The sequence below is a fragment of the Anas platyrhynchos genome, chromosome 4 (assembly GCF_047663525.1).
Source record: "Anas platyrhynchos isolate ZD024472 breed Pekin duck chromosome 4, IASCAAS_PekinDuck_T2T, whole genome shotgun sequence".
Classification (NCBI taxonomy): Eukaryota; Metazoa; Chordata; class Aves; order Anseriformes; family Anatidae; genus Anas; species Anas platyrhynchos.
The window spans coordinates 6,371,749-6,396,642 of record NC_092590.1 but is presented as its reverse complement, the minus strand read 5'-3'; the positions used below and the strand labels follow the sequence as shown (position 1 = coordinate 6,396,642).

Sequence of the window (24,894 nt, the reverse complement as noted above, 5' to 3'; positions counted from 1 at the left end):
AGTTAATTCTCTCTTTGGACAATTACTTTGTCTAGTCAGTTTGGTGGTTTGACATCAATAATGCACTCCGTCTCTAGCAAAAAAGTAAAAGCGGGTACGATGTCCAATGTGCATACTGCATTACTTTTTAATGAGTATTTGAATAGGTAGTCTCAGATTTATTCAGCACTGTCGATTTGACTTTCATCAATGTTTAAAGGCTGTTGAGAATCCCATTAAAAAAATCTTAAATGTTGATAGTTCCTTGCTACTTCCATGGAATGACATTTATTTCTAGAGGATAGAGGAACAAGGAATAGAGAGCCAAAAAAGTGATTTAAAAAAATAAACAAACAAAAAAATACCACAGTATATAAATGCATGCACATTTTTTCTTTACATATGCAAGTTGTTGATAGTATATCAAACTCAAATCTGTATTTTTCACAATTTGGAAATATTCTTCTTTTGAAGGACCCTCTGCTGTACTACCCATTTTTAATTCCTGCTGCTGTCCACGGCTGCTGGTGCTGAACAGCAAAGCAAGGAGCGAAAGAAAGGCAGCTTGGGTTTTGTTTTGTTTTTCAAGCATGATGTATTAACAGAATGGAAGTGTACAGCCGATGTATTTCTTGGAAGATGGCTTTGTATTTCTTGGCTCTGAGACTATGACTTACTAGCCTGAAAAGGTTCGTTACCGGGTCAATGATAGCTGTGTAACATTAATTCAGATTAAAGAAAGGTGGCTTTGTCACACATTTTTAGATGCAAAGTGTGAAACATTCCAGTATTTTTTCAATGCAGCTTAATAGATTAATGGAAAAGTATGGCACATGTCAACACTGAAACCTCCACTGGCTGGAGGAATGTGCTTATTAGGAGATGCAGTCAGAATTACTAGAAACACTGTCCCACCTCTTTGATCTCTGTGCCTTATTTATTAATCAATTCATTTATTTTTATTATTGCTAAGGTATACGAAAACAATTGAGGTATTTTTGTGAGTTATAGTTTGGGCTAGCAACTCAGCTTTTCCTCTTGTGCTGCCTGTTGCTGTGTCCTCAGTCAGGCTTGGGCAGTTGAGGGATTTTGGTGGTACAGTTTGGGAAATGTCATCAGTCATCAACAACTACGTGGTTCAACCACTGGCAGCCTATTGTAGTTTTGTTTCCATGCTGATGACTGAAAGGTAGACTCAGGAAAATAAAATTGGTATGAGTTGACCTGTTTGCAAGATGTTTTCCTTGTTCCAACCCTTTGGTCTCTGTTAGGTAGTGAATTCTTTTTTACCAAGGAGCATTAAGAATTGCTTAAAGAAGTGAGGTTGCATCCACTTTACTTTAAACAAAACAATAGGAATTTCCTGTGGTCTCTAAATCATATTCTGTATATTAAAAGCCATCGGATAAGCATGGTCATGGTGTTACTGGGAGGGAGTTTCATGTTTAAAAAGCAGTGGTCGGCTGGTTTGGGTGAAGCCAACAATGGAATTGCCCTTGTCTTTACTAGAGCCAGGATCTTGCTCAGAATTTTGACACAGAGAAACTATAGGGGAAAACAAACAAACAGACAAAGAGTGCCTGTGAAATTAAAAAGGAATAATTTGACAATCTGTTGAACCAGAGTAGATTTTTGTTCCTTAATCTCTGTTTTTTCTTGCTTGCACTTTTGTATCTCTACTACTGATTCTGTTTGTGCTGTGTTTGTTGAGGAGGATACAAATAGGGAATAATTATACAACAGTGCAAAAAAATGCTTAGTTCATTGATGTGTTACTTAATTTCATAACAAAAATAATTTAAAACATAATTTGCCCGAACTTTCTGGTATAATTAAATCAATGCAAACTTTATCTCGTTTCTATTACAGTTTGGTTTGCTGGTAAACCATAGATTTTTTTTTTTTTTTCTACCCACCTCTGAGTTGTTCTTTTGTTCTTCTCTTATCAGCATGGGACAAGTGGGAGCTGATGGTTCAGCTGAAAGTAACCCCCCTGTGGTGGCAAGTCAATAAAATCCCAGATGATCCATCCATGACAGACTGTTCAATATATACAGAGTACTTACTGCACATGGTATTTAGAGTTGTTTATATGTATATATATATATGGTGCTAAACACAGAAGCATGTTTTTTGTAGTCCCTCCAATCATGTATTCAAATGCACTTAAAAGACACCCCCCAAACCTTCAGTTTCCAAAATGTGGGGCGTGGAAATGTGAAATATGGAAGTGTACTGACTTGCTGACAATTTTTTTTGGGGGGGAGTGTGCATGTGGGGAAGTATAGATTGCATAGCTAGCAAAGATGCAGAATTTGAAGCAAGATCAAGGTACAGAGAGAAGTCATCATTTACCTAGAATTTTCTAATTTTTGTGGTTGCTTTAATGGTGGGATTTTAGACATCTTAAATTTAATGTCTGCTGTTGTTGATTTAATAATCCCAATAAGGCCAGATCTATTATTATTATTATTATTTTTAATTGTGGAAGTACCTGGGAATGCTGTCATAAGGAAGCATTGTGGAAAAAAAATAATTTTCTGCTAGGAATATGCGGCTTCTGTGGTAGAAAAAGGCGTCGCCTGTGAGGGCATGGCAGCATGGGCGTTCCCGAGGGAGTTGTAGGGTGGCAGCGGTGGCAGCAGCAGCGCTCCCCGTGTGGTGCCATGGAGCTGGGTGCAGGCTGGTGTCATCTGCCAGCAGCCCCACAGACGGCATTCTGCTTTGGCTTGGACCAAAGGGGAATGGGAGCAAGGGTCCTGTGTCTGGAAAGCGCCCAAATGAAGCTCAGCAAGGAAGCCTTTCCAACTGACTGCACTTACCAGATTAACGGGATTCATTTAATACTGCTGCTGTTACCCCTAATGTGCAACAACAAGCTTCTGGCAGGGCTTGGGCCAGCGCATTGCTGAAGAACTTTGTGGGAGTTGCCTCCCACTTTCGGTGCAAAGTTTCTTGTTGGTTCTGTAAAGCAAATTGAAGCAAGGATGAAATCCTTCATCAGAGTTGTACAGAGGGGGTTAATTGTATGTTGTTAGTCTGAACACTTGTTCACCAAAATCTAAGTTTTGGGTGGGTTAAGGCACCTCACCTAGCTACCTAGACTTAGCTGGAATGAATGTGGGCCTTAGAACAACGTAACCAGCCTAATTAGCGTTTCCACGCACTAATTGATCTGATCGTGCAGACCCTTGTTTATGGGAACTGCCCCATCGTAGATTACTCGCTGGGGATACTGCACTGGCTCTGTGGGTTGATAGGTATGGGCTGAAGACAGGATATCCCTTCTATAAGATGCTGAGGGGTACGCAGGTATGTGGTTGCAGCCTGGGGTTAAAAATTGCTTACTGTGCAGTGCCTGACCCCATATTAGAAGGATCTGGTGGGGATCTGACGTGTGTCACAAGGCGCTTCGCCAGGTTTTGGTCTGTGGGTGCTGTCACGCTGTGCACTTGGTTTCCTGCAGTGCTGTGGTGGTGTTCAGAAACAAACACGACAAAGAAGAGGTGAGGATGGTGTTTCACTGTAGACATTAGGGGCTGTTTAACAGGAGGGGGGCGGCTTCTGTGTGCAGCCCAGCTTTCTGCCTCAGGACTGCTGCCTTCCCCCAGCCTGGTTACCCTAGAAGGCTGCAGTGTGCAGGACTAGCAAACCTCCCCGGTGTGCAGAAGCTCTGGAAACCCTGCCTGTGCCAGCCTCAGTCCTCCTGCCTCACACTTCTGAAGCAGGTATATAGCTCAGGCCGCAGTGGCTTCGAGGCGTGTCCCTCAGCCCCTGGATGTGTCGGGGACCGACCCAGGGCACCCCCCTTCAGCAGCCTGCCTGTGGCGGCTCGCTTCGTGGGGCCATAAACAGGCAGCTCAGAGGGGCCAGCTCTGCAGAGGGGCCGAATTGGTGCAAGATCTGCCTGACATGGGGCAGGGCCGGCGTCCTGCTGCCTCACACACCAGCACCGCGGGCTCAGCCCCTCAGCCCCTCAGGGCGGGTCCCTCCCTCGGTGCCTGTCCCCGGGGCCTCCCGCCGCCCTCCTCCCGGTGTCCCCGTGCAGATCAGCGCCCCGCCGGCCCCCTCCCCTCCCTCCTCGTCCCTCCTCGTCCTTCCCCTTCCCTCCGTCCCCTCCCTCCGCCGCCGTCCCCGCTCCGCCCCGCGGGTGCCGCCCCCGGCGGCGGGAGGCGCCCATGGCCCGGCGGCGGCGGCCCCTCAGAGGCGCTGGGCAGCGATGGGCGACGAGGCGGCCCGCCGGGGCGACGGCAGCGACCGGGGCGAGGGCGGCGGCAGCGGCAGCCAGCGCAGAAAGCGGCCCAAAAAGGTAGGGGCGGGCTGGCGGGGGGCTCCCCCGGCCCCACCCGGGGTTAGGGGGGGGGAGCTGGGGAAGGAGCGGCTGTTGGGGTCGGGCTGCTGCAGGCGGGGGGGCGCTGGGCTGCTCGGGGCCCCCAGGGGAGCACAGTGGGGGCACCTGTTGCTTGCAGCGATCCTGAGATAGGCGCTGTGGGAGCGCCCCGCTGCATGCAGGTGAGGGGGGGCAGCCCCGTGATGACCCCCCCGAGCAGCCTGGGGTGCAGGATCTGTGTTAGAGCCTGATGAGATAAAGCCCTGCGCACGGGGAGCTGCAGCGAGGTGCTCGTTCGGAGCTGGCGATGGAGGAAGGCGGTGTGGCGAGAGGTGACAGTGCCACCCACATCTCCCTGCCGCTCTCTGCGTGTCCCTGCGAGCACCCGAGGTGAGCCGGGCTGAGCCAGAGGCTGAACAAAACCCGCCTCACCCCACCCATTGTGTGGGAGCACTGCCGGATCTCCACACAGCGGGGGATTTTATAGCGCACCCTGCCTGGATGCTGAGCCTGACAGAGGCGGAGGGAGCGCCCGCCTCGCCTCACCTCCAAACCTGAGGGCAGGATTGGAAAGGGTGCTCTGAGCACAGCCGAGGAGGCGAAAATCAAGAGGCTGGGTGTGTACCTAGTGCTTTCACACGGCTGGGAGCAGCCTGTGTCAGCAGGGAGGTGTTGGAGCTCTGAGAAATCAAAGTGGGTGTTTCCAGCTCCTTCTTTTTATCCACACATACGGGGTTTCTTGTTTTGCCATTGTTTTCTAAGTAAAGTGGCCAAGAGGCTTTCAAGGTTGAAACACACGGGTGCGTGCTGCTCTGCTGCCAAACGGTGCTTAGAAAGCATCTCCTGTACAGAGCCTGCGTGTGCAGGGTCTGCCAACAGCTGATGCATCCATTTCTCAAAAAACATAACCAATGCTTTTGTGTCTGCAAGATAGCTTTTATGACAGGAAAACATTAATTGGTCATTTTCAGTTGACAACTATAAAACAAAAAAAAATTGTACATCGCTCAGTTTGGATGCAGTAGATGGTAGTGCTTCAGGTCTGGTAAAGGCTTAGGTCTGCTGAACTTTTGCCCTTATTGCCTTCATGAAGAAATACATTTCCAGACTTGAACGTTCATTTTTAGATTCTAGGAATAACTTTCTTAAAACTACAAATTGATACACATATATATATATATATTTTTTTTTAAATAAGGAAGAGACATCCTGGAATAGCCAAGGGTGTGAGAATTGCAGGTGGAAGTTGTTTGTCTGAATCAGCAAGCACGCGTTTGAACTCAGCTCCCTTCCACGTTGACTCGGTAGGCACAGTTTCTGGAGCAGAGATGAAAGTGCCACGTGCACGAGCTCCAAAATCCAAAGTAACGTAGCCTGTTTTCAGGTCCTGAACTACTTTAGCTGAACGGAGCTGCATTGCACCATCCAACGTGCCCTCTATCTGTTCTGTGGAAGTTGATCCCTTTTGTGTAGATAGTTAAATATTCATTGAGCCAGATGAGTTTGATCTGTGTATTGGGAGAGGTGGAGGGAAGTGCATCTCAGCTACAGCATCCAGTTGGGTCATCTTCTATTCCAGGAGAGCGTCTGAGCTGGGAGGTGGTATAGGGTTTTCTCCGATTCGCAGCAGTGCTCCAGGTTTGTTCTATGTTTGCACACTTTAAAGTGAAATGGCTTCAATGTCACCCTAATACAGAATAGGAAAAACTGAACAGGTGAAATTTTCATAAAATGGAGAGATTAATGACCCACCACAATAAATTTATTCTGTTTGGAGGTGCTTGTGAGCAGTCTGTGGGCTGCCCTGATGGGTTTGTGACTCCAGCTGTTGGGCTAAGATCCGATTTTCCCATGGTACTTCTCCTCCATGTTACACCTGGAATATCGTGATCTTCATTCCTAGGAAAAATTGTGTTAAATTTCTATCCTCATCCAGTTTTAGTGTCAGAGAGCATAAGACTTATTCTGCTGGAGGTGCGAGCAAACAGAGGCTGCCTTGTTCTGCCGCTGGTGTAACTGAGTGGAAACCCAGCGGGAGCAGCGCGTGGTGTGCGTCGGTCCTGTCCCTGTAGCTGGTGTACCGCCTGTTCTGAAGAGCAGCATAACAAGTGCACGTCAATTTATGCTGCCTCAGGTTTTTGAGACCTCCTCCTGTGCCTTGCTGAGCACGTTGTGCGGTGACTGGGTGTCCCAGAACCCTCCCAAGGGTGGCTTTTCCTATTATAGATGCTTCAGATGGAAAACCACCACAGCAGAATTCAAAAAGCCTACTGGTCACTGGAGAAATGGAAGATGTACATGTATACCTGCTAATGGAATCATTACACTGTACAAGCTAATGCTTTTAATTAATTCCGATTACTTAAGACTATTAATTCTACACATAAGGTAGCTGAGACCTAGTTTGGAAAACATGCAGACTTCTGGTCACCGAGGCTTAAGAACAAGAATGGATAGGCGTGCAGGGAGGGACTGCTGGGTGAGAGAGCCTCTCCTGGAAAAACTGGAAGGGCTTGGCCTCTTCCATGTGCCAGAGCAAAAGGCTGTCTGAGGGCAAAAGGAAATGAGGTTCTTCAGCAGCCTTCTAATAGGTATAATCAGGTAAAGAACCAGGAGAAACTCGATTAGCTGTGAATGAGATGTGATTTCTGTAACGGAGCGCTGGACTGGATTCAACGTGGAGGTCTCTTTCATTCCCTCGTTCCTTGGTTTTCACTTATGTCATTTGTGTTGCTGTAATGGTATTACAGAGCAGTTTCATTGATGGCAAATGGGCTATTTAAGTCTTCTTAAATGTTTGTTTTCCAGGTTATTTCTCTCTTTCAGCTATGGAATTTAGGAGAAAATTGAATGCCTCCAGAAGCACAATTTGAGCCAGTGTGTGTCTCTCCCTAAAGTCAGTGTGGAGGCTTCTGTACCAGCAGTCCCAATCTGCTGGGTGGCATTGCCTCCGAATTGCCTTCATTTCACACTTGCTAAGACCCTCTTAGCTTCCCTAGCTGCATCCATTTCCCTCACCATCTTGTTATTACTGGTGAGAGACAAATGGCTGTGGCCGTGCTGCTCTTTGCTTCCCAGTTTGATGATCCCACTGAGATGAAACCAGACCGAGTCTCCTCTTCTAAGAGAGAAGAGTCCTCTACTTTTAGCAGGATGAAGTACCATGGCTTTTTTAAATCTACAAGGTTTTATTCTTTTGGCTAAACCAGTTTTAGAGAACTGCAACAGCCTTGCTTTCACTTGACTCGATCCAATTTACATGGAAGTAAACAGAGAGAAATGGCTCTGGAAAGACCAGAGTAGAGGGAAAAAAATACAAAACCTCTTTCTAAGTCATGGAATAAGAGGCAGGTTTGTAAAAAGGATCAGTGAAAAAGATTTATGCTCTGATACAACTCCACCGATAGTCTTGCACTACTGCGGTCATGCGTTGCTTGTTCCTTTTGCCTCTTCTTCCCATCACAAGGCTTCCAGTACATTTTGTGCTAGGTATAAAACTAACATCATAGCTGCAAATGCTTTTTTTTTATTATTATTTTTTATTATTTTTCTCTCTGTCCTTCCCCGCCCGCTCCCTCCCGCTGTGGTTGTTGTGAGAAATGGTAACAAAACAAGAACACCGTGCCCGAGCCTCAGGAGGAGGTAAGGCACCTCACCTCTCAGTGGTTGCGGCAGAGCAGCCGTCACTTTTGGTGCCTGGCACCAGGCACCCCGTGCTTCTCTGGCGGCAGCCCCGTGGTGCCCGACACTCTGGGGAAATAATTTCCACTTACTGCAGCAGAGAGACAAGGGAAATAACGACGGGGGATATAGCCGAACATCTAGACTCCAGCATTTTGTGTTGCCATCGTGGTTGTTCTTCTAGCATCCTAAGGGTGTAAGGCAAATGACACCAGCCACACCTGGCTTTTCTGGGTCCCGTAGAGCAGCAGGAGACTCCAGGTATTCTTGTGCTCTGTCATGCTGGAGGAATGAGCAATGAACACGTCTTAGATAGCTGATACGGAGGCAATCATCTGCCTGCTCGTGCACCTGGATAAAAGTGGTGGGTTTTATACAGCCCTGTGTGTAGCCTTGAGCCCGCACCCGCTTGATGCGCATTTCAGGCTTCCGATTCATCATTCACAGTTCTTGCTCATTTTCCCAAATGTTTGGCAAACAGCAGCTGAGTCAGAGGAACGAGTCCCTTGTTCCCCCGCCAGCTTCCCTTTCTCCCCGCAGGATGCCTGGGGCTGTCAAGCACCGCACAGATTGCATCCTGCTCACATCTTGCAGCCCCGTCACGCCTTCCTGCGGGCTGGCCGTGGCAGGCACCGAGCTGGGTTTTCGGGGGAGCCTGAAGCTCCGGGGACACCAAGCTCCCAGCTGGAGGCAGCCACGTGCTCTGCCTCCACCTGTACTGCGGCCTGTGCTGGGGCCATCTCTTGCATCCTCATTAACTTGCAGGAATTAATTATTACAGAAGCTTTCCTCGCTGATTAAGGTGGTTTCTTTTGTCTTGGTGACAGAAATTGCTGAGCTGAAAGTTGAGCTTGCTGTTGTTATTCCTACACTGTACAGAAATAACGCAGTGTTTCCCCGCTTCGTTTTCAGCAGAAACTTGTTGTGTTACCATTCTGTGTGATCCTGATCCTAGATTGGTCGCGTTTTCCCACTTATTTTCCCCTTGATTTCATTGTGCCCTGGTGGGGGGAGTAGGCAGGTGGGCCAGTGTGTCAGGTTCTCTCAGAACAGTTTGTGAACTTGGGTGAGCGATGCAGCGAGTTGCTTCAGGTCCCACTTGAGAAAACAACACGTAGTTGAACGTGCACGTAGTTCATTTCCAAATTCACCTTTCTCTTCTATAAGGAGAGGTTGGGGGACACAAAGGCAGCGCTCCACCTTGTAAAGAGAAAGGCCGCGTATCCTTACAGGCACTGCAAGTCAGGTACGTGGGCATCGATGGGCCTTCCCCAAACCTTCCCGAAATAAAAGGTCTTGAGCACAGAGCAGTGTGGGGAGGGAAGGCAGATGCCTGCCAACATCATCTCATCTAAGCTGGGGCTGCACCCAGCTGGCCTGCCACTGGGTTACACGCAGGTAAGCAATTTGTAACCTGCTTGTATTTCCTCTCGGTGCGGCTCAAACACAAAGAAACATTTAGTCCATGAATGAAGTGCTCTCCGGAGAGCAGGATCGGCTTTGAAGGAAATGATAGAGTAAATTGCAGTAATTGCAGCTCGAAATGGTTTTCTAGGTTAAACAGCATATAGGTTTCTGCCACAGGCTAAGTGTTTTGGAAGCGCTTGGTTGCTTTTGTTTGTTTCATCCAGTCTTGGGTGGCGTGGGCTTGTAGTACGGTGCAGTGCTGGATCTGAGCAGAGGATGTGGATTTGAAGAGGCACCAGGAAAGCACAGATTCCTGCAACAATTTAGGTTCACAATAAGCTAAATCTGCTAAAAATCTGACAATTTGTTCCACTACTTGGCTTTTTTATAAGGTGTTGTTTGAAGTATTTGTTGACCTGGTTGAGGCAGTGCAGAACATCAGCAATAGCTTTGAAATGCACAACTGAAATCTGATGTTTATAAACAATTGCTTTTTATTCTTCCCCCGTAGAAGATATGATTCTGAACCTTGTTTGAAACTTAAATTAAAAGTGATGCAGCTTTCCTACGACCAAAGGGCTCTGCTAGTCCCTCATTTTGAAACGTTTTAAGCGTCTGGTACGTCTGGCAGCTTTCACCATCCGAGAGCAGATGTCAGCGTGCAAATGTCAAGAGACAGTGGCACTTATTCATCATCGTTGTGACCGTGATCTGTCCTGGTAGGCACAGCGATCCAGCCAAGGGATGAATAGGCTTAAACATCAGGAGGAGTGGGGTGTGTGTGTGTGTGTGTGGCCGGCAGCAGGACTGCTCTTTTCACAGCAAGGTAAGCAGCAGAAGCAGCAGGCGGTGCTTTCCTTTGGGGAGCAGCTGCCTCGAGCTCATTACGCCCTAACGCACGCTTCAGGACGCGGGGCTCTGCCTTTGCCCTGTAAGCTTAGGAGCAGGAGCCATTTGGAATTTGACAGCAATTAGGATAGTGATGTACAACGCGCCTTTCCTAGAGATCACTGCTAGGAACTGGTTGCTACACACCTCGGAGCAGAAATAATGCAGGCAGGCACACGTCTGTACAGCTTTACGTGAAGGGTATCCCACTTTTTTGGGTAAATGAATGAAAAAAATCCCATCAGGGGAAACCTCATCTGCATAATTTGGTTTCATCTGAATGGAAACCAAATATGTTTAATTAAAAAACAGAATAATCACTAAATGAAAGCAGTAAACATAATGAAAGTCACTTTTTTAATTGCTGTAGTCACAGTGACGAAGATACGGTTGCAAAACAGTTGAGTCTGAGTGAGTTGGTGAAGCATTATTTTGGGCGTCCGTGCGGGAGACCAGAGCTGATGGGTCATCACCATGGGTAAGCACCCTTTAGGCCGGGACTTTTGGAAATGGTGGGGCCGTGGTTTATTTTGTCTGTGTGTGACCTCCCTGCCTTCGGACACCGCTCCTGCATCGGAGCAGAATGTGAGGAGCACCCCTGGGCATTTTTTTTGCAGTTCTCTTTGCCCTCCATGCCCTGGACTGTTCACCCAAGGGCATGCTGAGCCTGGAGTCTTTTCTCAGAGGTCACTCAAAGTATTCAGGAACTGTTTCAGGGTGATTTTAACATTAGTATCTTAAGATGTGTCCTGGAAATCAGACTCTTCTCTTGGCTGTGTTCAGAAAAAAACAGCGTAAGTCGTGTTTTGCTGTATGAGCCAAGGCTTGTTGATGTTAATGGAGGGACTGCCATTGACTTCAGTAATTTTCAAAGACTGCCTTTTAATGGCTTTGAGCTTCAGCCCGTCAGGCATAAGCTGAATATTTCCTTGTTTACCCTTGATGTTTATGGGATTTAGCTACATTAACGGCTGAATTAGGGCTAATTTTCAGTATGTTTAGAGTTCGGGTTAGATAAATTCCGGGGCAAAGTCTTTAATCCTTCTCCGGAACATTTTTCCTTGTTACTTAGCAGAATTATCTGGATGGCTTTATTGCAGCAGCAGTCACAACCGTTAGCATATACTGGTGTTGGCGGAAAACACGTAATACCGTCAGTCCATTTCCCAGCTTTTACCATAAAATTCAGCAAAGCGATACCTGTGGACGCATACAGATACCTGTCTGAATCATGCTGATTTGGCCTCAAAGCAGAAAAGCAGTGCTCAGCTGAGACCGAGCTGAACCCCAGCTGTCAGGATTGAGTAAGTTCCTCACATACAGCCTTGAAGCGGTGCAATGTGTGGGTGGATTATTGGTGCCAGGTGGTATTACAACAATTTCTTCTGGGGGGGAGTTGATTTTGCTTATTTATTTTTCTGAGTTTTAAAAATAGTAAATGAAACGGGTACTCTAACATCTTTTCACCAATTCTTTTGTATTTTGCTTTATGTCCTTGCTGAGACCCAGGTTTGTATTTCCCCTGCTTTAATCCATAGCGAAGCGTGCCTCAGCGCTCCATCGTGAGTGGCACTGAAATTTTGTGTCCTGTTTTTTAAGACTTAATTAAACTTACAAGACACGGCGCTAGCAGAATTTCACTGAGAGTTGCCGGACCTCCAGTAAGGAGAAAGCTGGATTTAGACACGAGCAAGGACATGGTTAGCTGAGCCATTAGTTTGCTAGGAGTTTATTTCCAGGTGTGTTGCAGGTGATGCTGTCTGCAGGGCTCTGCGCACCCAGCCGGGTGTTGTGCAAGGGAATGAACCTCGGGAGAGAAGGAGAGGTGAAATTGTTTTATTCAGAGGTCTTGAAAAGTAGCTGCACCTTCCCCTGCTGTAACTTCAGGTTTGTTTCCCGCAAGCTTTCCAGTGTTGCTGGAAATAAGGACGTGTGTTTGGAAAATCAGGCTGGGGGATTTTGCTTCCAAAATGTGAGCTGCGGTGCCTGCTTGCTGTGCCTGAATCTGATAGTCCTGACGCTGTCCTGATCAGTCAGACAAAGCCCCTGACCCGTACCTGGAGTAGTGCTGCTGGGTGGAGGAGCTTGTTTCACACGGTCAGAGTGTGGCTACTGAAACCCTTCATCGGTGTTTCTGGAGTGTGGATATTGCAGCCTTTCGGATGGTTGAACACGTGGTGCATGAGTGCAGTGCAGGAGGGGCACGTTCGTGGTGGGAAGCGCGATGAAACAGCCTCACTCATCACAGACTCCCTTTAAGGCAGACAGCGAGCATCTCTCCTTACAGCAGTAATGTCCAGGGATCTGGGTGGTGCCTTCTGGTGCTTGTGCTCGCTGGGGATGGGGCTCAGGTCTTGTAGCTCTGAGCCGTGTTCCTGGGATCGGTGCCCAGAGCTGCGGCTGCTGGCACCCCCCGGCTGGGCAGAGCGCAGACAGGCTCCCCAGCCCCACCAAAAAAACATCAGGTGGGAAAACCCTTACATAACAGCAGGGATTGTGTGGGGCAGGGGTACTCTGTGGCTGTAAGGAATGAAAAACTCCTGGTTTTTATCCTGGAGAGGATGCTGCCACTTGTGGAGTTTGCTTGTATGTAGCAGCTTGGTCAACAGACCTTGTTTTCAGAGTAGCAGAGAGACCGTGCACGGCAGTGTCTCTCTCAACACCTTAGCAGGGAATGTTGAAGTATGATCCCTTCCCTCTTCGAAATCTCTTTTCTGAAAGTACTGCTTCTTGTTTGGTCTCCTAACCGTAAATATTTGTTCTGTTACTCATAGCTTTTGCTGAACAAAATTTTAAAATACCATTTCAAATTACAAAACATTTCAGAATGGAAGTGAAAGAAACACACTTTTTTCTCATCGATCTCCTTTAGCCTCTGCTATAATTGACATAAACGCTTGATCTGGCTGCGACGAGGTTCTCATGAACGCTGAAGACCTTTGTCCACGCCATCCATGCAGCTCGTCACCCCGTGCAGGGCTCAGTGAGTTGTTTTCCTTAGGTCGCTAAATGCCTTCCACGTATCTGTCTGCTCGAATAAAGAAATATTTCCTTAGTGGTTCTGAGTGAAGAAATGTTTCTGTAGCCTCTGGGAATTTGCTAAGTGTAGAGGTTTCACAATTGGATTGCTGGGACGTAATGTGATTTCAGTGAAATGAAATGGAGAGCCACGGGAGACACAAATATGGGAAAGGTTTTTAGGAAAATAACTTGAAATCCAGAAAGGAAAAGTCTTGGAAGGGATTCGCGTTTGGCTTCTAAAAATAACATGTTTTCCATCCGCAGCTCTCTGTTCTTTGGACATCGCTTTGAAAACACGATTTATCCTCCCTCTGCCTTCACCTCTTCTCTTGCTGGTCTTTAAGAAGCATGCCTAAAATCTCCATCTGCCTTGGCCAGGCTGCCGGCCAGGCATTTAGCTGTGAATTTCTTCAAGCTGCTGTCCATGTGCCCCCGTGCAGGTGCTGTGCCACCTTGCAGCACGGGCAGTGCTGGTCCGGGCCACCACGAGGAGCAGCAGCAGCTCCCCCAGCAGCTTCCCCTGCGTGTTCAGCAGCAGAGGTGTCCTTCCCCTCCTCTCCAGAGCCTCTTGTAACGAGACCAGTGTGCAGCGTTAATTTCAAGTCCAAAATCAGAGATAAGGCTTAGATGCTACGCCTGGTGGTTCTTCAGTGTCGTGCTATGTGCAGGAACAGCACAAAAGCCTTTGGCAATATGAAGTGAGTCCATGTGTGTGATGGATGTGTCTCTAGCAACACTGCCCTGTTCACGTCCTCTTAAAACAAGATGTGGGCGCTCTGCCTTTTCGCAGTGGCTTTGTTAACGGGGGAAGCGCCAAGGAGGCAGAACAGCAGGATGGCTTTTGTGCCTTAAAGTTGCACTCCTCTGGGTCTATAACACCAGGGATTGATCTAATACGATGCCGGGTGCTTGCTTGCCCACTGAGAATACGAAGCTGTGCATTGGTTTTCAAACATCTTTCAGGATAAGGGCTTAATTACCCGCGGCACTGTTGGCATGCACAGCAACTATTTATAAAATGCAGGGAGCTTCCAGCCAGGGAGTGAGGAGTTCTTGGGTTTCGTGGGTGTGAGCAAATAGAGCATTAAAAATGCATGTGTGGTTTCCCTCACCTTTTCAGGGCCTCAGATTTAACCTGTGGTGCAGGACAAAGTGCAGAGCTCTCACAGCTGCTAGGGCAGCGCCTCAAGTTACAAATATTTCGAAGAGACATCTTTTATCACCCGAAGAGTCAGTGTCAGTGGGACAGAGCAAGGTTGCAGGCTGTCACAGGTGAGACCACCTGTCTTATCCTGGGATGTGCTACCACAGGGATTGCTGATGGGTAACTCTCCATCTGTAACTTCCACCTAATAATCAGAATTTATGTTCTTTTTCAATTGTATATATTAAAAAATTCTGATTTTGTTTTAGACTATAAGGAATAAATACTCAAAAATCTTTTTTTTAAGTGAATTTCCAGAAGACTTTCGAGCTGGGAACTCAAAGCTCTTGTTTCCTTCTGGCAGCTGGTGACTGAGGGGGAGCAGGAGCCCTGTGTGCGTTGACCTCCTGGTCTGGAAATCAAAGCTCCCAAGGCTGCACTCAGCCCAAAGGGAGTACCCTGAAGCTAGGAACTGCAGGAGTCTGGGCTGCACAACAGCCACAGGAGGTGGGTAGGAAACGAGCAAGGTTTGCCATGGTTTGACTAGAAATGGATGTGAGTGGAACTTCCTTGATGGGGAAATCCCCAGCCAGCTCTGCCTGCAGCCCCTTTGCCTGTAGATAGCGGTAAAGCACCCTATTTATCTTCCCGTGTTCAGTCTGCACATTTTTGCCAAGCCTGTGTCAGTGATGCTGTCTCGGCAGCACAGACGTGGCTGAAGCAGAGATCCCAGTGAGGTGCATTTGAAGGGAGCCTAACAGACAAAGCTGAACCAGAGGACTGATGAATTCCTCAGAGTTTGATTTTTTTTTTTTGGAAATAAGTTCATTTGGACAGTAGAAACAGAAAACCTGCCGATATCTGCAGGATTGAGAAGGGTGGGGCACAGAAGGAAGTGGATAATAATCCTCAAGAGATGTTACAGGAGAGGGATGAAAGGTACTCGTATAAAATATCCGATTGTGCAGTTGTGGCCTAATACAATTTTCTCCTGTGCTCTCGGTTCTTAATGCTTTGGAAGTCAAAGGCTACAGGGACCTGAACGTGACAGCTGACTGCAGGATACAGATGAGTGAGCCACAAATCTGGTAAGGAAGCAATCCCGTGCTATTATCAAGTGCAGTCCTCTGAGTAGAGATGGTGAATGTCAGTGCTACTGTACAAACCACCAGTGACATATCATCCATAATAATATGCAAAATTTGATAAAACCAAGCTTTACAAAGATGACTGCAAATTGAAACAGGACAGGAGAGGCCTCGGAAGAGACTTGGAAAAAGGAGTTTGTTTTATAAGAGATGAAAACATTGGCCTGGATTATAAATGGATATAATTTTTCCGTTTAATAAATTTAGGCCTGGAGCTATACTATTTGTAACCATTTGAGGAACTAGGCTTGGAAGCCACCAGCTGCTAGCAGAGCAAAGAGAGGCAAGTAAGTTGGCTGATTTAGCATGGATTTAAATAAATTTATGGCTAGGATTGGGCGGCGTGTTGCCTGCAATAGCAGGAGGCTGGACTTGAAGACCAAAGGAGGCTGGACTTGACACCCCGTGCGTGCCAAGTCAGAGATCTGCCCAGAACAAATGGAGCAGAGCACGGATCTACCTGACTAGAAGACCTGTGTTTCTTATTACTGGGGCCATGAGCTGCTGTAGTAGGTGAGAGAGTGCTTGTGTTTTGTATTGGGAGACCTAATTCATTCATGTCTGTTGGCTCTGGACAGCATCAAAAGGGAATGTCGTTATGCTAGGTCAGCCACCGGAGATAAAAGGCCTTAATCCATGTCATAACCCAGTACAGTTGAGGTCTTTTTCCTTTTCTACCTGTGCTGATATTTTTGCTTGACAGGATGTACTTGACCTTTAGTTGTTGCTGTTGTTGCTCTTTTCTTTTCCTTCAGTGGTCTGCAAGAAATATTTCAAGAGATTTTTTTTATTTCTACTCTGAGTGACAGGGTTGCCTGCATTTTTTTTTTTTCCAAAGGAGTTTTTATTTTGAGATACGCTAGTAGTGTTTGAAGCACGTTCCTGTTGCACCAGTCATTTTCGTGCACACCCACTCCCTAGCATTCAGTCATGCATCTCTGCAAACAGCCTCTTCGGATGTAGCCGAACAGCGTACTCCTGTTCTGTCACAGCTTTGCAAAACCCAGTCTTTGTGGGCCCAAAAAATGAAGTCTTAATCACTGCTGTCATACAACGTCTTGCTCTTTCCCTCCTTCCTTCCTTATGGTGGAGACTCTTAGTCTTGCTGTTGAGTTCTTCATTTGAATTTTGATATTCAGGAAGAGCAAACTGCAGTGAGCTGAAAAAGCGAACAAAGCCAGGTTTATTTAGGTGGAGTCCTACACCCACATACCCGCCGGGTATCTCACGGCTGCTGTGACGCTGGCTCCCATCTCTGCTGCTCTGTGCCTTCTGGGGCCAGGCTGGCTCCAGAAAACCTCTTGAGAAAAGGAGGGTTGTATCAGTTTGTATGGATCTGAGTGCATGTTTTTTACATTTGCTATTATATTTCAAGTTGTTGGAGCTGGCAGTATTTAGAATAGTACTGCTTGCTGATTCCCAAAGCACCTTTCTCCTCCTGTTGCGAAGAGGTGGCTGTGTTTGGGGCAGCTCAGCGCCTCTGCAGTGAGCAGTGTCACTGCAGTTGGCGTGTTTTACCTGATGCTGTGCCGAACAGGGCAGATAGCTTTGAATTAATTCAGACAGGTACTTTAAAAAAAGAGGCTACAAAACAGCATGATATTGTATTTCTCTTGGTATTTAGTGAGTAGATGGTGTCAAACGTAGCCGCTTCTCTCTCGGGGTCACTGGTTTTTCCATATTTCTGTATGGCAGCTGGCAAGGTGTTAGTGTGCCGAGCAGTTTAGGCATGACTTTTCAGCTTAGCATTTACTCTCTAGTTGTAGTTGTATATTAATTTGAAACACTGTACATATGAAATGCAAACGTTTAATATATAAAAAAAGACAATGCCATATTTAAAAGATCTACGAGAGTTTTCAGAAGTTTATATCCAGCTACATTTATTTAAACATTCCGTGGTAGCTCAATGAATACATATTTATGTACGCATGTTGGCTCAAAAATGTATTGTTAGAAGTGTCAAAAATGGTAAGTAAAGCGTAACCTCTGATCACACCACGTTTAAAGGATATCATGTCACCAAGGCATTTCTTAAACCCCGGGCTCATAGATTTAGGGTGAAAAAGCCCTCTCCAAGGAGTGTGAAGCGGTACAGCCATGGGTAGCTCTCTGATGAAGACCCAAGGTGCTTGTGCAGGGGGAGCAGTGACACACGATGACATTACACTCGGTCCCATTCAGCGTTCCCTGGACGCTGCAGGACATTTTGTTTGCTAACTTGGGACAGCTCCTGATGTGTGGGCTGCTGTAGAGTGGAAAATGTTTTATTTCTCTCCTAATGCTTTTCTTATTGCTTGTGAAAAAAGGATAAAGTTTAGGGTGATAAATATTCAGTGTAAGACTATAACAACTGCTCTTCCTACGAACTGGTAAGTAAATCTCAGCAGTAGACACCAAAAATTTATACAGCCCATGGGATGAGTCGCCTTTGTCAAGAAAGGCTGTCACCGAACTCAGTGGGAATCGTGCCTAAACAAAAAGAGTGACGGGTCGGGTCTGAAATACCTAGGTATTAGCGTATTGATGCATGTTGGAAATCCAGACTAGACATTTTTGTAAAGCAACAAATTGGGTTCCTGGAATTTGAGGCCATTGCCATGCAGCAGAATCGTCTCCTTCCCCAAACGTATTTCCAAATCTATCAACATGCCTTCCAAAGAGGTGGTTGAGCTGAATAGAGAGCCGGCATTCAGCAGGGCTGCTGTGAGGGAGGTGGAAGTGCTTCAGAGAAAAGCAGTGATTGCAAAAGCTGGTATCTCATGGAAATTCAAATCTGAGCACGAAGGATTTGTAATTACGGACCAGAAAGGTGAACAGGCTGACGATGGGCTACATTGAATTGCTAGTCCAAAGTGGAGGAGGGTGTGCAGTTCTTAGAGGACTTCACGTGGGTCTGCCCGTGCAGCTGGGAGGGCCCTGTTGTCTCCGGGGTTGCTGCGGACTCCTGGAGATGTTGTGTAGGCTCTGCTCAGTGAGCCCACAGAGCGCCAGTTTCCAAAGGGGTGAAATCAATCTGTCACGAAGGGCAGCAGAGAGGAAGCTGCACGAACAGGTACTTGTGTAAGCTTCTTGTTATATGGCACGTAAAACGCACAGCGTTCCCATCTGTAGATACGGGGACAGAAATAGGGCCAGGGGCACCCCACCTTACCCACAGGAGGACCTGTGGACATTGCCCCAGTCCTGGCTGTGCTCCTCTCGCGCAGTTTAATGCTGCTCACAGCATACTGCATGGCGTTGTGGAAATACGAGCTTATTTTTTCCTCAAATATTTGTTTTAAGAGAGAAAATAACACAGGTGGGGTACTGCACAGCCACTGCCAGCTAGAGCTGGAAGATAACAATTCGCAGTAGCAACCCACCGTGCTGCTTCGGAGCAGTAAATATTTGAGCAAAATATTTATGGAAAATCAAATAATTTGGGGTGTTCTGGAGATGACAATTAGCCCTTGACAGAAGCTGTTTCCCTGTGACTGGCTGTGTGCTGCGGATAACCGCGTGGCGTATCAAGCCGACGGTGAATTTGCAGCCTGGCAGGCAAACAGCTTGCAAATGAATTTAATTACTTGTGACGATCTGCCATTCGCACAGGTTTTAGGGAGCTCGGTGGGAGCTGAAGATGCTCACCTTTGGTTGAGACAGCTGCTGCGAGCCCTGGCCAGGAGGAAAGCCACACAGGGCAGAGGCGTGCGTGGGGAGGGCTTGTGGTTTGGTGCTGGTTTGGGCTTATTCCTTACAGCAAACATGGGCAGCGCATCAAAAAGCAGTTCTCGTGCCCACGCTGGGCCGCCAAGCCTTTAAATCCTGCTCCTACGGCTCCTGCTGCAGCTGTTTTGTGCCCAAACTCACCTAGCAGAAAATGGTCGGTGCTGTGTGAGAGGTGCCAGCCCTCCTTCTGCAATCCATGCAATGAATGCACAACTTCTAGTGGTCTGGCTGGAGGTAAAGGAGAAAAAGAGCCAGAAATATTAACTTCAGCTTTTGTCATCGCTGTGATAATTTCTGTGTTGTGTGTTACTTTTATTAAAACAAGTTTCCAAATCAAAGGCAAGTCGTCATAACTGAGAGACACGCTGGAGTTAGCATAGCCAGCGTGCTTAGAAGTTGCATTCCTCTGAAAATATTTAATGTAAAACGAGGTAATGATTTTGAAGAGAAAAACGGGGTTAGAAGATGTGTGTGTTCTGTATTTGCGTTGGAGATATGAATTAATAAAATTAATAGATTATTGCAGAAACGCTGCCAATTTGAGCAGAAGAATAGATGAGATCTGTGCCATGGGGGTAGAGGTCAGCGTGGAGCTGTGTTTCTGTATCCTCCATGCTGGCATAGAAACAAAAATGCTACCGGGATTGGTAGAGTTACTGCTGCTGTGTGCTTGTTTTAAAGAAACTTTTTTATTTCCTCATTTTGCCTGGTTCTCAGTCTTGAAGCTAAGCCGGCAGTAGAGAAGTAGGTAAGATACTTGTATATATAGGGAAGCTCTTAGGGATAGCCCTACCGACTCAGGCTTTTGGTTTAGCCCAGGACAATCCTCTGTTGTAGGATGTGCGTCAAGAAGAGAAGGCACCTGGCAGGCTGCAGAAGGCGTCCAGTCCTCAAGGTGTGTAACTGTGGCATCTGGTGAATTTATTGGTCCTATCCCATTTATTTTTATATACTCTGTTTTGTATATGAAGTTTGGGCACTAGATCCTGGGAACAAGAACTATTTTTGTTTTAAAAAAACAAGTTGGGGCGTTTTGATGGGATGCGGGCAAGCAGCCTGCTTCTGAATTGCGCTGCCCCTGCTCCGTGGGCTGTTCAGCAGCAAGCTTCAGCCTTTGGGGTGCCTGTGTGCCACCTTTCCCCAGGACTGAGATGGAGAGGCCTGGATGTACAGGAGGCATTGCTTTCTTTCAAAGGCTGCAGGCTGTTAAATGCAGCTGGTTTCTTTCTGGGGCTGGGTGGAAATTTAGAACTGGTTCTTGGGGAGGTAACATAAAATATTAGGGCTTAGTTGCTGCAGGAGAGAAGACGGTGCTAATATTCTGGGAAGGCCTTGTATACAGGCAGGTGGTAGCTGGCACGGGTCGTTTCTGAAGGTGGCCTCAGAGCAGCTCCTGGGAGCTTTGTCCCCGTGCCAGGGCTGCGGCACCCATCCCTGGTGCGCCCAGAGGCCAGGCTTCCAGCTTTGTTGAAGCTCAACCTCCAGTGTGTTTGATGGCTTCTGAAGCAGGACTCTCTCTTCCACGATTTGGTTAGCAATGTGTTTGGTGGCTGTCCTGCTGGTATTCACACTTTCTGAATGTAAGGAAAATGAAGACAAAGGAAATATGCGTGAGTTACAGCTGCTGGGACTGAGCGCGCCCGGATTATCAATATAAAGAAACGTTGTCCCCAAGCCTATTGGCACTGGGGCTCCGGTCCCAGCCTCTTGAGAGTTTGCCACATCAGTGGGAGTGCAGGGGATAACAGTAATTAGCAGCGTCTTTCAGAGAACGCTGTGCAGCCTTCTTGAACGGCTGGGGCGCATTTTGGATCAGCGCCGTGACTGCCCCTGTGCGATGTGTTCATCACTGCCTGCTGCTGGGGCATCTCCCCTGCATGCTTCTGGAGGCATGGCTCAGGCAACAAAGCTAAAGCTGTTGTTGTATCTTGTAGGTTAAAGCTGCCTGGTTTGGGAATAAAAGTCAATACTTGCATGCACGTTTAGCCCTCAGCTGAAGCGTGGTGCAGCAAAGCACGGCTCATCGGGGCTCTCCAGACAGCGCCTGGGCAGCAGCCCGTGGATGAAGGCTGCGGTGCCTCACCAAGCTGTGTGCCAGGAGGAGCCCCCGTCCCCTGGTAGTGCTGGAGGACACGGTTTGTGTGAGCGGTGCGGGGCTGAGCAGAGCAGGTCCGACCTCTCCTTGTCGTCCGGAGTTTTACGTTATGTATGTACAAATTTCACTTGTGTAACAAACACCGCCTAGCCAGATTTTGCATCTCAAGTGTCAGGAAGCCTGGGCACGTTCGTTGCTTTCTTTGTACTTGCTTGGCCACATGGATCGAAAACAGATTTTCCTTTATCCCTTGCAGACAGGGATGCCAAGAGCGCAGCCCTGAACAACCGACTCTTTTGCTGTGCCCAATATCTGAAATATCTTCGGAATTAATAACGTAGCACGGACTCTGTTTGTTGTTCTCCATGAACCTAATTTGGCCCAGTGAAGCCCGCTCTGAGGAGTGCTCGGATCATTCTGGAGATTAGTATCCCAAAATAGTTTTGCTTGGGGATTTTTTTTTTTCCACCCCAGGTTCCTCATTAATTTTTAGTCCTGGCTGGCAGTGATTACTGCTGTTGCAAATGCAGAATGTTTTCTCTGCAGAAATGTCTCAGCAGCAAGGAGGATATTTTTGTGCTGTTCTCTTTTTTTGGTTTTTGTTTCGTTTCATCTATAAGCAAAGCTGAGTTTTTCAGCGGAAAACACATATTTTTGTGATCAGTGCTGGGATGCCTAATTAGGAGTTTTGTTTTGGCAAGCTGTTTTCCACCCAAAAATGTTACAACAGGAGTTTTTTAAAGTGACACGGAGGTGTTTTAGAGACACTGAAAGTTGGCTGAGAAAATCCTGAGGTTTGGTATGAAATGATTGGGTGATCTTATTCCGCACAGTGCACAGATACCCATCCCAAACACCGCCACTTCTCTTCTCCATGGGCACCCAAAGACGAGTAGCTCGGATTCCCTCTCTGGCTCTCCTAGAAGTGTCGGCCTTGAGGCAGGTTTGCAGAGCCGGTTGTTTTGGGTTCATTTCTGGGAAGCGCTGATTTCTGTCTGTGGGTATAGGGCTGTCAGCTGGAAGCACTGCCGGTGCCCTTGGCAAGCAGGGAAAACTCACAAATTAAAAACATTAATTGATACGACCCGCCTGTCGTAAAGCCTCGGCGCTGGGAAAAGCGTGACCGTAGCGTTGAGAAGCGTGACCCAGGAACGTGGGTCGTGGTCAAGGGTAAATCCAGCGCTTGTGGTGTCGCAGCTACCCCACACCCGCTGAAAACACCTTTTGTTTCCGCGCTGCCCCAGCGGCAGACGGAGACCTCCCAGGCACACAGCTCCATTCAGCCCTGCCCGCCGTGCCTTGCAGCCCCTGTCCTGCCTGGGCTGCGCTTTTGGGAAGCCCAGGGACTCGCTGCCAGGGCTTGGGATTTTGGCTGAAGTTCCCAAAGAGGGACGCACACATCTCTAGAATAGCTGGCAGCGTGCTCATTTATTGCCTCGCAGAACACAGATTTTTTTTAAGAGACCATTGTCATCTCGCTGACACATGATCTCACTGACATCTGATCCTGGCGGGGATGACTGGAAAGAACCCCTTTGTCTGAAGCCTCGAGGAGTGCTGGTGCGGTGCCGGGAACAGCGGCAGCCTTTCAGCTCTTGCCCTTTCCCTGCGCAGTAGCTCTGCTGCACCAAATCTGCCTGGCTGCCCACCGCCAGCAGTCACAGTGAGTACAACATATCCATCCTTGTGGCGGGGAGGAGCTGAGCAAGGCCTCCTCTAGAGCTACCGAGGGAAAACTAGCCCAGACCTGGTAGCAAATTCTGTTCCCAGACATGGACTCTTATTTTGAGCGTGTCAGAGGCTCTGTACCTCGCTGTGATTGATAGCCCACTGTCCTGCTGCTGGCTGCTACTAAATAGCCCAGTGAATCAGTTCTCCTGTGAATTAAACAAAGTGCAATCACTCCCGTTCTTACAGGTAACATTCAGTTTTTATTTTTTGTGTTTTTCAGGCACGGAGCCTGCAGATGCATGCATTTAATTTTTAATTCCATTTACTATTCTCAAGATTGTATGTGTATCTGATATGTATGTATGTTTTATTACTGGCTGAAAGGCGAAATCAACATTACTTGCACAGAAACGCTCAGAAATCCTGGAGAAATATCCCACTGACAGTCGTGCTAGAGCCTAATTAGCCATCGCTGTTGGGCTGCGTAGTCTTGCAAGGTAGGCGAAATTGCTGTCATGGTAAAAATTATTAATTTAATTTCAGTTGCAAACCTATTTTAAGCGTTGCTCTTCTTGTAGTGAAGAAGCAAGCCACGATACGCTGACAGTGAGGTCGTGGAAGTGCAGGTGGGTGCTCCTGAATTCATATTTCAGCTAAATAGATGTAGGCAATCTGTGTATGAATTATGAAGAGCTGACCATAAGCCAACTGTTCTTGGCAGATGCTGTGTGCCAGGTGGGTGCTATGGCTCTGCACTGGCAGTACCTGACCTAGCTGCTTTGGGAAGCATTTTAATTGATCTATATGGGCTTCTGTGTCATTAACAGCAGTGAAAACGAGCTGTCTTCCTCACTTCTTGCTGCTTAGACTGTTATCTGCCTTCTGCGTGCCCTCCTGGTATGCAGCACGATGTTCACCAGGACTTCCACACGCCTGTTCCGTGTGGATTCACACAGTGCCCTTGTGTAGGCAGAAACGTTTTGCTCTGGGTTACGAAGTTGTACATGACTGTTCCCTTCATCTGTGATGGCTGAGAAGAGCTCTGCAGAGACTTTCCTCAGTAGAAATAACAGCTTGGTGTAAACCCATCTGCAGCAGTAAATTTGTACAGTTGTGAGGGTTTTTTTTTGCTCGTAGGTGTCCCTGTGGAAGCCTTTCTAAAGGAGAACTCGGGAAGTTTTCTTCTTGGAAGAAAATCAACTCACTAATTTCTCCTTTCCAAACACAACTCTTGGTAGCATCAATGAGAATCACGGGGAGATTCTCCAAAGTCTCCTAAGTCAATGGAAGCCTTTCTGTGACTGAGGAGGGTTTTAATCAGTAACCATATAAAAGGGATAAGAAATCCTAATTATCATTTTCTGATGAGTTTTAAGAATCTTGTTACAGCAGGCTTCTGCAGAAATACAGTTTAATAAAGCTGGTAAAGCTTTGAGAACTCATTTTCCTCGGGTTTGAGTGCTTGGTCAATTAGACATAAGCTGACTTATCTCTTGTTGTACCTTATGACTGCTGCGTACCCCAATCATGTTGTTCTTGGGACTCTTTCAGTAGGGCAGTCTTTGATGGATCTCTGTTCATGAGAGATTTTGCAGAATTGAGTGTTTCAGTCTTCCTTTGGGCCCGTGACTGGAGAACAGCTGCCTACAGGGCGCACAGCACATCCTTCGGGGGGCTCTGCATTACTCCTCTGCCCTTTTGTTCTGCGCAGTGACTCTGTATTTAGCCCAGGTTTGTAAGAAGAACAGCCTTGTTTCGAAAGACACGAGGACACTGATTATGTTTTCGTGATCTTCTATGTAAAAGCCGAGAGGGTACC

The 24,894-nt window shown here is 47.3% G+C and overlaps 1 protein-coding gene across 48 annotated transcripts in view; it reads left to right on the top strand.

Moving 5' to 3' along the window:
• ANK2 (ankyrin 2) overlaps nucleotides 1-24,894 on the top strand; it is a 332,755-nt gene that overhangs the window by 100,945 nt on the left and 206,916 nt on the right. For 23 of the 48 annotated variants that reach the window (XM_072036874.1, XM_072036873.1, XM_072036872.1 and 20 more), the window contains exon 1: nucleotides 4,138-4,288. The exons of 2 other annotated variants lie outside the window; for them this stretch is intronic. In XM_072036874.1, the coding sequence (XP_071892975.1) occupies nucleotides 4,199-4,288 (90 nt within the window). In that variant the 5' untranslated portion in view covers nucleotides 4,138-4,198. Of the gene's footprint in view, nucleotides 1-4,133; nucleotides 4,289-24,894 lie in introns of those variants that run through there. 23 more of the 48 variants (XM_072036838.1, XM_072036829.1, XM_072036847.1 and 20 more) reach the window with 5 other exon arrangements.